This window comes from Ursus arctos, unplaced genomic scaffold, assembly GCF_023065955.2.
Source record: "Ursus arctos isolate Adak ecotype North America unplaced genomic scaffold, UrsArc2.0 scaffold_20, whole genome shotgun sequence".
In the NCBI taxonomy this organism is placed as follows: domain Eukaryota; kingdom Metazoa; phylum Chordata; class Mammalia; order Carnivora; family Ursidae; genus Ursus; species Ursus arctos.
The window spans coordinates 49,500,247-49,516,597 of record NW_026622875.1 but is presented as its reverse complement, the minus strand read 5'-3'; the positions used below and the strand labels follow the sequence as shown (position 1 = coordinate 49,516,597).

Genomic DNA, 16,351 nt, shown 5'->3' with positions numbered 1-16,351 from the left:
GGAGCGTGAGAGGAAGAAGCAGGCTCCTATGGGAATAGCCTGACGTGGGGCTCGATCCCAGAACTCCAGGATCACGCCCTGAGCCGAAGGCAGACGCTTAAGGACTGAGCCACCCAGGAGCCCCAAGCCTGGGACTCTTGACTTCCACTGAGGTCATGATCTCCGGTGTTGAGTTTGAGCCCCAGGTCTCCAAGCTGAAGATTCTCTCTCCCTCTCCCTCTGCCCCCCCCCACTTGCTCTAGAAAGAAAGAAAGAAAGAAAGAAAGAAAGAAAGAAGAAGAAAAAAGAAATGCGGTGAATGGATAACTTACAGCACATGTCAATTCTTTCATTAAATTTTAAGCGTTCAAAGGGAAATGTGGGTCTGCCAAAACAATAAAGTTGTTTAACAGAAAAATAATTCACACTGCTTCAATTTTTAATACAAATTAACTAAAATTAAATGCAATTTAAAATTCTGGTCGTCAGTCACACGAGGCACATTTGAAGTTGAACAGGCACAGATGGCTGCGGGGTACTGTATGCCGCAGAGCAAGTCTGGACTGCAAACATGTTCACACCTTGCGCCAGACCTTGCAGCCTGTGGCAGGCCTCCAAGCTCCAGGCGCAGGGAAACCGCGGGTCCTGCAGTTCTGGACATCTTCACCAGGTGGCACTAAAGCCAACACCCTCGTGAGCTCGAGACTGGCGCCCAACCCCGGAAGCGAAATGCCACGGTTGCACGCAGTTCCTACGGCTTTCTCCACCTCCGGATACACCCTCCCTGATCTGGGGTCCAAAAGCGTGCAGCCGGGCAGGATGGCCTGGAGAGCAGAGCCACGGGGTCTGCAAACCTAGTGAGGAGCTGTGAGCAGGTCCGGGTGTGCCAAGCGGAGCCACGCAGGGGCCGTGGGTTGCGCAGACTCGGCCTCCGATTCGCGCGGACCGCAGAGCGCCCGCCTGAGAACGCGTCGCCGGGCCACTGCTGCCGCGTCGCCTTCTGCCGCGAGGTCGGCAGCGCTGGGCCCGAGCTTCCACCAACTGCACCCAGAGCCCAGCCTCCTCTCCAATGTTTCAGAAGTCACGCCCGGCGCTGCTGCAGCCTCAAGATGTCGGAGACAGAGTGGAGACGCTTATGGTAAACTGCGGGGAACGGACATAGGGGTTCCGAAACCGCCGGCTTGTAGAGGGAAATTCGGGAGGTAGCCAAGGGTCAGCGGCCCTCTGGGAACCGTTTCCGCTCCCCGGGTGTGCGCAGAACAGGTTGGGGACGTGGCGGGAGAGGGACGGATTGATCAAGGGGATTGAAAAGGGAAGGGCGAGGGAGGAGAGGAGTTGCAGCCCTCTTGGGACGGACAAGCGACGGTCTTGCTGTTGCTTTGGTGTCCAGGTAGGATGGGCGAAATTGCCGGGGCCTTAGGAGTGTCGGGGACTGTGCCCGTGCGACTCTGAACAACGTGCGAGCGCTCGCGGACGCTGCTTTTGAGTTGAATCCCTAGAGTAACAGAGATGGGAGGACGCCTCGGCAGGTATTTGGACCATGGCAAGGCCCCTAATAGCGCCAAGCCTGAGAAGCGGTGGGTGCCCGAGCGGGCTGAGTCAGGACCACACTGGCCTCTGGGCGGGGAGGGAGGACCCCCTCTGGGTCTCCACCTCCTAGCAGGAGAGCAACTGGTGGAGGCCGCGGCGCTGCGAGGCCACGCCCCTGAGCCTGGATTGGCTGCCGCGGTCGTGCCGCCGGGCCTCCATTGGTGGAGGCGGAGGCGGGGCTGAGCAGGCAGGTCCTGGAGGACCGTCAGGCTGAGTAACCGCTGGCCGTGGGTGGAGGCGGGAAACGCAGGACTTGGAGCCGCGAGGGCATCGGATGGGGGCCAGGTTCGCTCTGAGCTCCGTGTTTCCGTCCGCCAGCGCCGGCCGGCGGGGTGTGGGTGGCTTTTTTAATCCTTAAAAAAGGCAGCGGCTGCGGCTCTACTTTACATCTTTGAAAACGTGCTTACTTATTTCTTTCTGGGTCCTCGAGCTCTGGCCTGGAGATTTGATTCGATTTAGGATTAGCTTTTTTAAAGGGAATTAAGAATTGCTTGTGGAACCTGTTTGCTTAACTACTTAAGTACTACTTACTGCCCCTGTATGCTGTGTATTATTCGGTTGTTTTTGCCTTCCTCCCTCAAAAAAACAAATTGTTATTCATCGTTTTTATCTTGAATAACTTGGGGCTATTTAGAAAAAAATCAAACGTGTTCAAAGGATGTTCCATGTGACAGTATCTTAAGGCTATTCAAAATGAAAAGTGTAAACTCTGGGGTTTTTTAAAACAATGATATTACCTGTTGTGTTTGGTTTTTTTTGTTTGTTTGTTTGTTTTTTTTTTTTTTAACTAATAGAGGTTAGTCTGTCCAGCTGGCATATACTCTGGGCTAATCGACCAAGAAAATTACAAAGTTAAAAAAGTTACGGGCTCTATGCATTTTTTCAGCAAATATTTATTGAACTAATATGTCCAAGCATTGCACTGTGAAAATAAATACATAAAATAGTACCTGCAGTGAGGGAGGGTGAGTGTGTTGGAGCGTGTGTGTGAAGGACCACAGCCTTAAAACAAATTCCATACAATACCTGTGAGAGTGCTGGGGAAGCGGCACAGAGAACCGCACAGAAGCTGTAACTACATGTCATGCCCACAACATTACCGGAGGAAAGGGCTGAAGGGAGCCTGGGAAGATTATTCTGTCCTGGGATGGGCCATGCAGGGCCCACTACGCTTCAGCCTGTGGAATTGTGCTCAAAGGAGAGCCATATGCAGATTACCTGCAGATGATGTGATTCATTCATTTTTGACTCTTGAACACCTATTGTGCACCAGGCTCCGTGGTCAGTGCTGAAGGTACCACCGTGAACAGGACAGCTACTGGCCTCTTCTGTCCTGGACCCTAAGGGAGACGGGCTCAGATGCAGTGGAAGTACTGAGGAGGAGCACTGAATGCGGATGAGGGGATTAGGGACTTTGTCACAGCAGAGGCCCCCTGCAGGGATGAATCAGACCTGGAAGGAGCTAGGATGGGTTTTCAGAGCCAAGAGGAAGGCAGAGAGAATCCCTGATGGCTGCACCGTGTTGAAGAGGTAGGAAGCTGAGAACACAGGCCGAAAAGGTGACAAAGGGGCAACATGATTCGGGAAGGACCTTGTAAGCCTAGCCAGTGGCCTCAAACCATGTGACATAGGACACATTTGTAACCTCTGTGAGCTCTAATTTCATCTGTGAAATGGGTTAGATACCTAGCTTTTGAGAGTGTTGTAAGATCTTACCCCATGCTTCCCCGGGAGCTCAGGGGAGGGTGGGTTAGTAGGGTTGAGCCTGGAGACTGGAAAGGACGCCACTGAAGTAGATCGGTGTGGGCCAGCTCTAGCAACACTGAGGGGTCATCAGCAGGACGGGGTCATGAAGCAGTGGGTACAGTGAGGAGTCTTAACGTGTCTCCCAAACTTGCCGCTGGAATATTTTGTGGAGTGGAGTAGAGGCAGAAGTATGCTGAACTATTGACTGGGTTTCCATTTTGGAGTGTGTGTCGGAGCTGCCTGGGGGCCCCTCAGGGAGGGAGTGCTGGGCTGAACTGGCGGTGGGCGTGGTGAAGTGCGGTGCCCTGTGGTGTGGGTGAGGTGGCCCTTAGGGGCTGTGACTGGGGGAGATAAGAGCAACCTCTCAGACTGAGGGTGGAGAGCAGCCTGAAAAGGAGCCCAAAACAAAGAGGCGGCCCGCTGTTTGAAATGCACCAGAGCGGCCACGTAAGAGAAGGCCTAGGGCAAGAAAGGGCTCCTGGGATAGGCAGGTCCTTGGTGAGCGGGAGGGGCAGCTCTAGCTGGATGGCAAGTAGTGGGGGCTGAGGGGTGACTAGCCCAGAAGGAGTAGAAGTGATGTGGCATCAGGCTGGAAAGACAGGGGCTTTGAAGCTTGCTGCCAGAAGGTGCCAGTGGAAGGATGAGACCGGGAGGTGCAGACCATGGGAATACGGTTTAGCATATCCGCAGCCCCCCTCCCCCCTTGGGGGACAGGGAGTGGCAAGATGACTGACTGGCCAGGTAGACACATTTTGCTTGTTTGTATGTGTTGTGTTATCACTTTTGTCACCCCTGAATATTTTACAAGCCGTTTGAACAGAATTATGACCTCCAGTATTTATTATGTGAATTTTTTTAGTCTTTTAAGTGGTTCCAGTTCTGATTTGAAACTTGATCATTTGGTAGATATGTGAAGTGATCTCTTCCCTGTGAAACAAAAAACCCACGGGTTACAAACATTTTAGTTCTGGGTTGGTGGCTGTATAGGTCCGTCAACTTCCTCTTCAGAGTGTCTTAGGACAGCAGTTGTCAGTGCATGCAAGAATAATAGTGTGACTGCCATTTAATGAGGAGAGAAGATTTTTTTTTTTTGATTGGAGTTTGCCAAGTTTCTTGTTTGGAGAAGAAGGCTTTTCTTTCCTGGTTGGATTTTTAAACGTGACCTTTCACAAGCGTTTGTGATCGAGTGGATTCTGAGGCAAGCCGTGAGGCCTCTAGCGTGGTGGGCTCAAGGAAGTACATTTAGTCTTTGCCCTTCCAGGTGGTGCCTCTAGATTAGCCAGGGTGTGTGACTGTCCTGGTTTAAGGGAGAGCCAGCAGACCCAGGGGTAGGGAGGCTGTTGGTCTGTCACACCATCTGCGATCTGCTTAGGTCCCAGTGAGATGCGTGGGTATAGGAGAAAGGGAAAGCTTTTAAATTAAGGAAATACATAGGTTTTACAGGAAGTGGTCATGTTTTACATTGAAACTGAGCTTATGGTTTCACTTTCTTTTTCTCACTCCTGTAAATATCTACAGATCCTATAACCAAGAGAGCCTGGCAACCAGCAGTTCACACACTAGGTTCAGTTGATTTTGCTTCTGTGAAGATAAGCGGATGGCCACTGACTTTTATCCTCAGGACAGGGAGGGAGGTGTGGTTGGCGGCCCAATTCACAGGTGGACAAAGACGTGTTGCTCAGTAGGACCCTCACTGCTCATTCTCGGTGGTACTAAGTCCAGAGAGATCCCCTCTAGCCGGGTTTTATGTTTTCTACGGCATTCCAGCAGTGTTAATTCCTTGGTACACTTTTCCCTTCTCTGAAGTGGGAGGATGATACAGGGCACCAGCAGGTGGTTAGCAGGTGGTTTTCGAAGGCACCCTTCAGAGGAAATGACTGCGCTCGGTGTGGAGAAAGCTGAGGCCCGAGGCCAAGTTGCTCACTCCGTGTTCTCTTGCCCTGAAGTTGCATCCGGTGATCAAGGCTTTCCTGTGTGGCTCCATCAGTGGGACCTGCTCCACCCTCCTTTTCCAACCCCTGGATCTCCTCAAAACACGCCTGCAGACTCTCCAGCCCTCAGCACACGGGTAAGGCCCACTGCCCCCCCCCCCCGCCCCCGCCCCGTTTCTCTGAGGAACGGGTTTCAACAACTGCTCTCAGACACAGGAGCCGCTCAACTGTGTTAAGTCAACTGCCATTCTGTTGGATGCTTCAAGAGAAACATGGGCCTTGCCCAACTTCTCTTTGACACTTCCTATTAATGAAATGGGGTCCTGCTCTGGGGGTACCTTCCTGGGATCTGCCCTGGTGACATTTGCATTTTACTATGCTAGCCTGTAATGTCGTACTGTGCTGTCTCAAACGAGTAGCATTGGTGGTTTTCTGGAAATAATGTGAGTATCAAGTGTCTCTTTTATGCCCCACATTGAGCTCAGCACCGTGGGAAGTATACCAAATGCATGTAACATGGGAGGTCATCCCATTGCTTGCAGTGTGAATCAACAGATAAACAGGTATGTGCCAAATCATGAACATATGGGAATTTAGGGTTATTCCAAGATTTGTTGTAGAGATTCTTGAGTCCTCTTAGGGAAGAACCATACCAAGAAGTTTTCGGATGGGAAGTACTTTTATGACAACTGGGTCTAAGTGTTTTTTGTTTTTTGTTTTCTTCCCTGCCTCCATTTTGTCTGCTTTCAGATCCAGACGTGTCGGGATGCTGGCTGTGCTCTTGAAGGTGGTTCGCACGGAGAGCATTCTGGGCCTTTGGAAAGGGATGTCCCCTGTAAGCTGCCTTTTGGGTCTTGTACTCTCTGCTGTCATAGCTAGCCCTTTCTCATGCACCTCACATATCCCCTCTTGTAAGGATAGCTGAGCGCTGGAAGCGGTGGGAGGACTTGTGTGGTCTTCCTGTCTCATGTTCCTGCTCGCTCCTGTTGGAGGGCTCCGGGAAATATCTTTGTGCCCTAGATACTGCTTGTTGGAGCAGTAGCAAGTCTAGAGCAGACGCAGCTGGTGCTCCCAGCTGCCAGCGTATCCCTGCCCTTGCCCTTCAGTGCAAGCAGGCCACACCTGCGTTTCCTTACCTCCAGGCTTCTCTGGCCCTAAGAACTCAATTTGCTGGGAGCAGCAAGGCACAGATGCTCATCCCAGCTCAGTGAAAGATGACAGTTGATGTTTAAAAGCCTCACTCACCCTCCTCAGCTGGAGGGCGAACTCTGAGGTGCCCTACACTGATTCCCAGAGTGCCCCCAAAGGGGCTCCGTTGCCCAGGGCAGTAATGAGTTAGGTAGCCTGCCCTTCGTTGGCTGCCTTCTCCTCAAGCCCCCATTCTTTTATTGGTGTTCCTGCCACACTTCAATCAACTACTTGCATGCAAATCCCTGTCTTCTGTGAAAACCCACTAAGACAGTATCTTAGTGTCGGTCTGGGATTTCTTTCCTCCCTCTGACTTGTTCTGCAGTCCATCGTGAGGTGTGTCCCTGGCATTGGCATCTACTTCGGCACTCTCTACTCCTTGAAGCAGTACTTTCTGCGAGGCCATCCCCCCACCGCCCTGGAGTCGGTCATCCTGGGAGTGGGCTCTCGCTCGGTTGCGGGGGTCTGCATGTCACCCATCACTGTGATCAAGACACGGTACGAGGTGAGTCCGACTGCTTTTGGCCTTCGGGGTGGATGAGCAGAGGCGCTGGGCTTTTGTCAAGTGGCCAGCGATGTCAAGTCCAGATTTGGAATCTAAAATCGAGGCCATTGTGGTCAGAGAATGCAAGCCACACGGGAACCAGAGCCCTGGTAAATGCCACGTACCCCGAAGTCAGGTGGGTTCCTTGCTCAAACCGAGGACCGCCGCGCCAGCCACTGGTCCTGTGCTTCCTCTGCAGAGCGGGAGGTACGGCTATGAGAGCATCTATGCAGCCCTGAAGAGCATCTATCGCACTGAAGGGCACCGGGGACTTTTCAGCGGCCTGACGGCAACACTCCTTCGTGATGCACCCTTTTCTGGAATCTACCTGATGTTCTACAACCAGACCAAAAACATCATGACCCATGGTATGGACAAAAGAAAGTGTGGTGGGGAAGAGATACCTCCGAGACCTCTATCCTCACCACGTTCTCTGTAATAGGACACTGTTCATTGTTCTTAGCAGAGTTTTAGGAACGGAGCCACGTCAGCCTTGCATCAAGCATCGGGCCGGGTGCTAGGACTCAGTGGTGGTTGTGACAGATTTGGCCCCTGCAGAAGGCCTGCAATAATACCTCGCAGATTTGCCTGAGCTTTAGATTGCTGGGTCCTGCCCTAGGGCCTCCTAAATCAGAAACGTTGGGGTCAGACCTGGGAGTCTGTATTTCTCAAGAAGCACTTGATCTGATTCTTATCAGACACCTTTGATAAGGTTAGGGAGGTTAGCACCTCCCCTGCTGTGTTCCCAGCTAAAGTGGTTTTGAGCCCTCCATTTGGGTGGAGAGCAAGGTGCCAGACCTCAGGCATCCTGGCAGACCCACGCCGCCAGGAAGCTGTTGGTCATGACGGGGGCACAGAAAGTGGGCTGTGAACATCCACCAGAGCAGAGCCAGGTTCCGATGGAAACACATCCTGTGGAATGAACCTGCATGCAGTAAGGTGTCTCTGGAGAATTTGAGCAAGGAAATGCAACCAAGGTCGGGAAAACTGGCATGCCTCCATCAGGACGGTGGTAATCCAGTCGAGTTGGGGTGCTTTAGGAGTTTGCTGCCTCGCTGCAGGCACCAGGAGGCCTGATACTGCAGGTCACAGCCTTATGTTGCCACAGAAAGTTAGGGCAATAAAGGAGCTTGGTGTATATTTTTGACCTCTCTTTATGTATAATTGTCCACTGCAATCCATTTAAGAGTAAGTTGCAGGAGTGATGCCCCTTTACCCTTAAATACCTCCGTGTGTGTGTTTCCCAAGAACAAAGATATTCTAACCATCTCCTCAAAATCGGGGAATTTAACATAGATACTGTTCTTTAGTCTCCAGTGCCTGTATCAGGAAGCTTGTGACATCGGTTTAACCCATTGTGGGCGATGTTAAGTTTTTATCACTTGAACTCGCTTTTTCTTTTGTAATTTGGAAGCATCTGTGGGGAGGGGGAGATAACTTTGAATCTGTATAAATCTATATAAAACATCCTGTTCCTTTCCCCCGAATGTTTGAGCCTCAGTCAGTGATTCTTACCGGAATCAATTATGATGGTGATGGTTGTAAAAAAGGCAAATTTTAACTCCATTACTCCCATTTACATTTAGTTATACCTTTAAATGTTTACTTCTTAACCCTCTTTGAAACTAGACCCTTGTGACTTTGCAAAGAATTAGTGGGCAACTTGTTATTGACATTTATGTGATGAATGTGAGATTCATTTGTAACCGAATGTTGCCTTTGTCTTGTTCAGACCAGTTGGATACAGTCCTTATTCCCGCTGTAAATTTCAGCTGTGGGATCTTTGCTGGCATTCTGGCCTCCCTGGTGACTCAGCCTGCGGATGTTATCAAAACTCATATGCAGCTCTCCCCAATGAAATTTCGGTGGATTGGCCAGGCAGTGACACTCATTTTCAAAGTAAGGCTGTGGAGTAAATATTGCTGCTTATTGTGGTTAAGGCTCGCTCGCTCTTTCTCTCTAGAATGGTAGCTGATGTCCTTTACACATGAGAATCAGCTGGGGAGCTTTAAAAAGTCCCCACCCCCAGGTCACAGCCTGGGCTGCTTCTCTCTGAATCTCTGAAGGGGGTGAAGCCTGGATCAGTCGCTAAGTTCCCCAGCAATTCCAAAGTATTGCCAAGGTTGAGAATCACTGCTGAAAACGTATGGTTGGCTGTGGGTTGTTTTTGTTTTTCGTTTTCGGGGGGGGGGGGGGTTAGTGGGGGGTGGGGGGAACTGGCTACATTAGGACAACCTGTGATACTAGTTAAACTTGGCGGATTGCTGGGATTCCACCCCAGACCTATCAGGTCAGGCAGTCTGGGAGGGCGTAGTCAGCTGATGATCAGGGACCTAGGAAGAACTCAAGTCAGAAAAAAATCACAAACACATTATTTGGTCTCTAGAAATTTGCTCTAATGCAAATGGACAAACGGTATTATTGAAGAGAAAAATACAGTAGACGTAAAGTACACTTAAGCACCATTTAAAAGCCACTGAGTTGGTCCTTTGGAAGCATGCAGTGTTATCACATACCAGATATTCCTGTTCAAGCTAAGTTTGTCCCTACATTTTAATAGTTTTCTGTATGTCTCAGTTTTTCTACGTGGCAGAGGAAACAACGCCAGCATACACATGGTGTATCTGTCTCGCCCGAGATGTAAACACATATTTGTGAATCTTATCATATTCCTCACCCTGCTTGGGTTGCCTGCCTTCTTATTCTCTGAACCTAAAAGCCTAAACTTTGAAAATAATATTCTTCAGTATGTATGAAAATGGCAGGAATGATAACGATAGGAATGAATAAATTAGTCCAGATTATGAAGGAGGAGTAAGAGGTGTTTTTTCTTTAATGCTTATGTGGGACCTTCAAGAGCATACAATGAATTATGCAAAAATGCTCCCTGTAGGCAGACAAATCACCAAAAAGGCACCTTTTCCTCCATCCTGGAGCCAGGGCCTAGGGCTTGGCATGCAGATCGTGGCCTGGATTTCAGCTGCCATTTGGGGCTTGGTGCTTATGGGATCTGTGCAAGCTATACAGCTGTATATGGCAATCCTGTAGAAAGATTTTTCAGAAAAGATTTTCAGAAATAAATTCTCCTGAATAAAGCAAGCCTAAATGATACTTTTAGCCAAAAATTACGTGAAAATGTTTCTGCAAAAAAAGTTTTTTTCATCATCTCCTTGGACCCATTATTCATCGTTTTGCCATAATCTATAAACAACCCCAAACTGAGGCTCACAAATGGGGTAACAAAGACCCTCACTCTCGCACTACATGTGTTCATTGTGTTGCTACTCTGCTTCCAGAGTGTTGATGTTGGTTTTTCTCGTAGGATTATGGGCTACGTGGCTTCTTCCAAGGTGGTGTCCCCCGGGCCCTCCGCAGAGCTCTGATGGCAGCGATGGCATGGACCGTGTATGAGGAGATGATGGCCAAGATGGGCCTGAAGTCCTGACCAAGAGGGACTGGGAAAAGACGGGCTCTGTTGCCCTCCCTGGCTCTTGTCAAGGGCTGCTTCGTCTCACTGTCCTGGAGTAAGATGAAGTCCCATCTGGAAAGCCAGGCAGATGTGTCTCCTTCCGTTACCCAGTTTGAGTAGAGAATAGATGGGCCTGACTCAAGCCTTCAGAATCTCCCCAAAGAGGGGCTACTGATGTCTACGGCACACTGGGGAGTTAGGAGAAGGGCTTGCACATCCCTCCAGGCTACTTGAAAAGGCCTTTCTGGAAAGCTCTGTCAGGTGGTTCTGCCTCAGCCACACCTACACCAGGCTGCCTGTTTGGATCCGTTCTTGGGCAAGGATCACACAGCCAGAGAAGCTGTGGCTGCAGAGCTCCCGCGGGGGAAGCCGGTTCTGCGGAGAGAGAGGGGTTCTTGTCACCAGGCTTTAGTCTGTGTCTGGGATGCTGGGAGGATGAGGAAGAAAAGATATCATTACTTAATTGGCTACTAATCACCTTCTCAGAGGCTCTGAAGAAGCAGGGAGAGTGGCTTCTTAGTCTCCTAAGTATCCAAAATAACGAATTTTGTTCTTGGCCTCTGCAATGTTTCAATTCTAAATTGTTCTGGCATTTTTTCTGCAGCTAAAGTTCACGTCAATAAAGTGAAGCACTTTATCATTGAAAACTGTTTGGAAAACCTAAATAGTGTCCTTACTGTGTTTTTTTTTTTTTTTTAAGATTTTATTTATTTATTCAACAGAGATAGAGACAGTCAGCGAGAGAGGGAACACAAGCAGGGGGAGTGGGAGAGGAAGAAGCAGGCTCATAGGGGAAGAGCCTGATGTGGGGCTCGATCCCAGAACGCCGGGATCACGCCCTGAGACTAAGGCAGACGCTTAACTGCTGTGCCACCCAGGTGCCCCCTTACTGTGTTCTGAAATAACCCAGTAGTCTAAGGTGGCTGGCTCTTGACCCATATAGGTCCTGAAATCTAAACATTTTTTTTTTAAACATCTTTATTTCACACATTGTACACTTCACTCATGTCAGATGAAGCCATTCAGTGATTTTTAGTGACTTTACTGAGTGGTGCAGCCATCACAATGAATCTGTTTTAGAACCAGTCTTCCCATAGGAAGATCTCAGATTTACAATTAATCCTCATTCTGAGCCCCAGCCCTCAGCTGCCATCGTTCTGCTTTCTATCTATAATTTGCCTTTACTGTACACTTCATATAGTCATACAGTTTGTAGCCTCTTACATCTGGCTTCTTTCACTTAGCGTAATGTTTTTGAGGTTTCTCCATGTGGCATGTTCAACACGGTCCCTTTTTTTTTGTTTATGGCCAAATAATACCATATGCCCGTCTGAGATTTTGTGTTCATTCATCCGTTGATGAGTATTTGAATGGTTTCCACTCTGGGGCTCTTATGAATAATGCCACTATGAACATTCATGTACAGGTGTTTGTGTGGACCTGTGTTTTCATAGATGCCCAGGAGTGGAACTGCCGGATCATGTGGTAACTGTTGAATCATTTGGGAAGCTACCAGACTGGGTACCATTCTGCATTCTCACCCGTAGTGCAGAAGGGTTCGGGTTTCCCCACAACCTCATCAACACTTGTTTTGTTTATTTAGCCACACTCGGGGGTTCCCAGGTCTTTCAACTTTCAAACTTAGGAAAGAGCCATTGTATTATCCAGACAGCAGGAAGGGGAATTTGGGGTCTCCTGGTTAAAAATATGGGCTGTGATGTAGGTGGTTCTAGATGGAAAACCTGGTTCTCTACTTACTTACAACATACTTGTAATTGTTCCTGGAAAGTGGGGATCGTAATGGTGAGGGTGAAAGGAGCAGATGTTTCTGGCATCCTAGGTTAGTTTCCTAGGGCTGCCGTAACAAATTACCACAAATTGGGTAGCTTCTAGCAAAAACGTATTCTCAGTTCTGGAGCCTATGAGTCTGAAATCCAAGTATCAGCGGGGACATACGTTCTCTGAAGGCTCTAGGGGAGGATAGCTCTGGTCTCTCCAGGCTTCTTGGTGGTTGCTGGCAATTCTGGGGATTCATCACTCCAATTTGCCGCCTCTCTCCACAAAGCCTCCTGTGCATCTGTCTGTCCAAATTTCAAGGACACTGTAATTGGTTTAGGGCCTACCCTCCTAGAATGACCTCAACCTGATTGCATCTACAAAGACCCTATTTCCAAATAAGGTCACATTTTTAGGAACTAGGGGGTTATTAGGAACTAGGGTGGGACTTAGGACTCCCCGGGTATTCTTTGGAAGGATACAATTTGACCTCCGACACATACTAAGTTTATAAGTTTTTAAGTTTAGGCTGTAGGTTAAAGTGTCCTATTCAAAATAATAGAGCAGTATAGGAGAGGACAGATAGGATCCTAATCTCAGTGGCACTGAAGCCACCAGTACTTGGTGACCTGTGTGCGTGAGGCCCTGTGCCAGGGAGAGTAAGAGATGGGGTAAGACTGGAAATGCGTGCTGGGACAGGAATGGAGGGAAGGCAGGTCACCATGGATGTAGTGACTGCCTCCTAAGAACTTAGTCTCTGACCCTCATCTTAGGCCAGGGGAGCCTAATGCCAGTGGGGGCCTTCCCAGGGGCTCTTGGTGGGGGAGGGGCAGAGATGAGGCCCGAGGTATAGGCTTCACTCGAATTTGCTCACCTTATACTTGGCTGGTGAATTTTCAGTCACAAGAGTCACCTATGCTCATTATGATGTGGCTTTGGAATACAGGTAAGGTTCAGTGGAGTGGGGTTCGCAGCTGATGACCAAGAAAGAATTCTTTTTTTTTTTTTTTTTAAAGATTTTATTTATCTATTTGACAGAGATAGAGACAGCCAGTGAGAGAGGGAACACAAGCAGGGGGAGTGGGAGAGGAAGAAGCAGGCTCATAGCAGAGGAGCCTGATGTGGGGCTCGATCCCATAATGCCAGGATCACGCCCTGAGCCGAAGGCAGACGCTTAACCGCTGTGCCACCCAGGCGCCTCCCAAGAAAGAATTCTTGAGACATCTTTGGTGCAAAATGTTGGTTTTATTAAAGCACGGGGACAGGACCCGTGGGCAGAAAGAGCTGCTGCACCGGAGTATGAAAGGTGGCTGATTATATACTAGGGGTTTGGGGGAGCTAAGGAAAGGGAGTTTTTCAAAAGGATTTTTATGTGTTAAAGTAAATTCACAGGATTCTGGGGGCCTTGCCATTGTCAAGTTAAGGTTGTTTTTCCTCTAGCAAGGCATTAACATAAAGGTAGCTGGGAGCTTCTTGGAGGAACATTACACTGCCCTCTTCAAATATCAATGGGCTGCAGGTTATAAGGACATTCAATTGTATCTACATTTCCTTCTGGAAGATACGTTATTGATAGAAGTGCTTTGTTCTTATAAAATGCGCATACACTTGTAAAGTGAGGGAGACAGACAGGTCTTGCAGGATGGTGATCTCTGTAAGTTAATTATTTGTTTTTCCTTTCCTTAGCTTTAGGGCAGCCAGCAGTGCCTGAGGAATGTCTCTTCTAAATCCCATCTGAGGGGGAGGGGGGTTGTGGGGTGCTAGCTTCTGCTTTGCCCTCAGCTTGCCTTCTGTTCCCTCATCAATTAGAATGTTCTTTTGGGGTAAGATAATAATAAATAATAATAATAATGGGAGAAACACTCTAATTTCCTCCACACATGGAGCAGAACTGGAATTTGCCCTTTTTAACCCTGATTCTAAAGGCAAGTGGCCCTGGATAGCTCCATATCCCAGGTCCCAAGAATTTGTTTTTCCTCTTCTTGCAGTCTGTCACAGCTATTAAGGTTTGTGAGTTTCAGCTGGCTGGAAACAGTGCCCAGTGCCCTTTTAAATTGATTTGTTCCTGGCTGCCTCAGACTTAAAGCAAATTATTTAGAGGCAGAGCTTTGTGGAAGGAAGCACTCATCTGGCCACTACAGATAAGGCCTAGTAAGGCATGGGCAAAACAGGACAGAAGCAAAGCTTTCAAGTTGTTATATTCAGTTTCCAAAAATATATTACAAAATATTTCAGTCACAAAGAGTAGAGCGAATGGTACATTGGCCCTTCATTCCCATCTCTGAGATGAAATGATTATCAGGATTTTGCTACCCTTATCTTTCTACTGTCCCTCTTATGAAGGCTTTAAAAAAGCAGATTCCAGACATCACACCATTTCACCCTTCCGTAGTTCATCTCTAAAAATTTGCATCTCAGGGCGCCTGGGTAGCTCAGTCGGTTGTGTCTGCCTTCAGCTCAGGTCATGATCCCAGAGTCCTGGGATCAAGTCCCCGCATCGGGTTCCCTCCTTGGCAGGGAGACCACTTCCCCCTCTCCCTCTGTTGCTTACCCCTGCTTGTGCTCGTTCATTCTATCTCACAAATAAAATCTTTTAAAAATAATAAAAATTTGCATCTCTAAAAATAATGAACATTTTTCTTACATAACTACAATGTTATTATCCCACCTGGAAAACGTTAGCAAATTTGTTGCGTATCATCCAATACCCAGCCCATATTCACATTTCCAGTTGTCTCAAAATGGATTTTTTAGGGGTGCCTGGCTGGCTCAGTCTGGAGCAAACCCACTAGATATCAGGGTTGTGAATTGGAGCCCCACGTTCAGTGTAGATGATGTGGGATACAAAGATAGAAAGAACTGTAGATAAGATTAAATATCCTGATAACCTGCAGCCCTTTGACAAATATTTGAGGCAGGCAAATTATAAAGTTCCTCCAGGAAGCTCCCACCTCTTTATGCTAATGCCTTGCTAGAGGGAAAAACCACCTCAGTAGGCAATAGCAAGGCCTCAGGTTTCCAGTGATTCTTCTTTAGCATATGAAAATCTTTTTGGAACTTCCCTTTATTTCCTCCAACCACAAAGTGTATGATCAGTTGCCCCGCACAATCCTGGGGCAGCAGCAGTATTTTCTGTCCTCGAGTCCATCCTCATGCTTTAATAAAATCACCTTTTGCACAAAAGATGTCACAAGAATTCTTTCTTGACCCTTGACTCAAACCTCACCAACATTCCAAAACTACATTATAGAGATTACTTAAAAATAAAATCTTAAGGATGGTTCAGTTGGTTAAGCCTCTGACTCTTGGTTTGGGCTCAGGTCCTGATCTCAGGGCTGTGGGATGAAGCCACCCTGAGCTCCTGCTCAGCCCGGCGTCAGGTTGAAGATTCTCTCTCTGGTCTCCCTCCTCCCCCCCAGCTTGTGTGAGCGGGATCTCTCAAATATTTTTAAAAACGAAAACTTTAAAAAGAAAGGAAAAGTATTTTTTACAGTTGGCTTATTAGGATCGGGATGCAAACAAGGTCCTGAGATTCCTTCACCAGATCTCCCAAAGGGTAAATAATTTTGATGCGAACCACAATTTGAGTGAGTTCCTTAGGGCCTCCTCCAATCAGAGAACCTAACAGCAGTGACAGTAATGGGCAGTTGCCAAGCTGAGAGCTGCTCCCCAAAGCAACGTCCTTTCTGTGCCCCCCCAGGCTGAGCAGTTTGCATTTCCAACTTCCTGCTGACTTCAAATTCTCAAGTCTCAACCTTTTCACCACTCCGTCTCCAAAAAAAGCTGGCTGAATGCAATAGTCTCTAGGTGTTATTTCAGCTTCCAGGGTCTTCCCAGTGGTTCTTCCAAGTGGGAGCTAGTGGGTTAGGTATCCGATAAACACTCTGGATCTAAGATCAGTGGTTCTCAAAGCAGGCTGCACATTGGAATCACCTGAAGAGCTTTAAAAACTGCTGAAGTCTGGGTCTGCCACCCAGAAATTCGAATGTAATCAAGCCAGGTTGTGGCTTGGGCATGAGGAGTTTTAAGTTACCCTAACGTGAAGGCGTGGCAGAGAACCACGGAGGAGCAGGGTTCCCACTAGGTTCTCCTTAACCAGCTCCAAGGGTTAAGCGGGCGCTGGGGGCG

The 16,351-nt window shown here is 48.3% G+C and overlaps 1 protein-coding gene across 2 annotated transcripts; it reads left to right on the top strand.

The window, feature by feature from the left end:
- Nucleotides 1-682: 682 nt before the first annotated feature.
- SLC25A38 (solute carrier family 25 member 38) lies at nt 683-11,112 on the top strand. Of its 2 annotated transcripts, XM_026496765.4 has the most exons (7): nt 683-1,117; nt 5,262-5,383; nt 5,997-6,081; nt 6,760-6,939; nt 7,178-7,346; nt 8,711-8,877; nt 10,301-11,112. In XM_026496765.4, the coding sequence occupies exons 1-7, from the start codon at nt 1,049-1,051 to the stop codon at nt 10,421-10,423; spliced, it is 915 nt and encodes a 304-aa protein (XP_026352550.1). In that variant the 5' UTR covers nt 683-1,048; the 3' UTR covers nt 10,424-11,112. The 2 variants fall into 2 exon arrangements, with proteins under 2 accessions (XP_026352550.1, XP_026352551.1); XM_026496766.4 differs by lacking the exon at nt 8,711-8,877 and having other exon boundaries at nt 696-1,117; nt 10,301-10,389.
- Nucleotides 11,113-16,351: the final 5,239 nt, after the last annotated feature.

Excerpts from the sequence above, each read along its gene's own strand:
- SLC25A38 (XM_026496765.4), top strand. The coding sequence starts at position 1,049 with ATGTTTCAGAAGTCACGCCCGGCGCTGCTGCAGCCTCAAGATGTCGGA. Across the intron at positions 6,082-6,759 it reads TTTGGAAAGGGATGTCCCCT|TCCATCGTGAGGTGTGTCCC; the intron begins GTAAGCTGCCTT and ends CTTGTTCTGCAG. Across the intron at positions 8,878-10,300 it reads CAGTGACACTCATTTTCAAA|GATTATGGGCTACGTGGCTT; the intron begins GTAAGGCTGTGG and ends TTTTTCTCGTAG.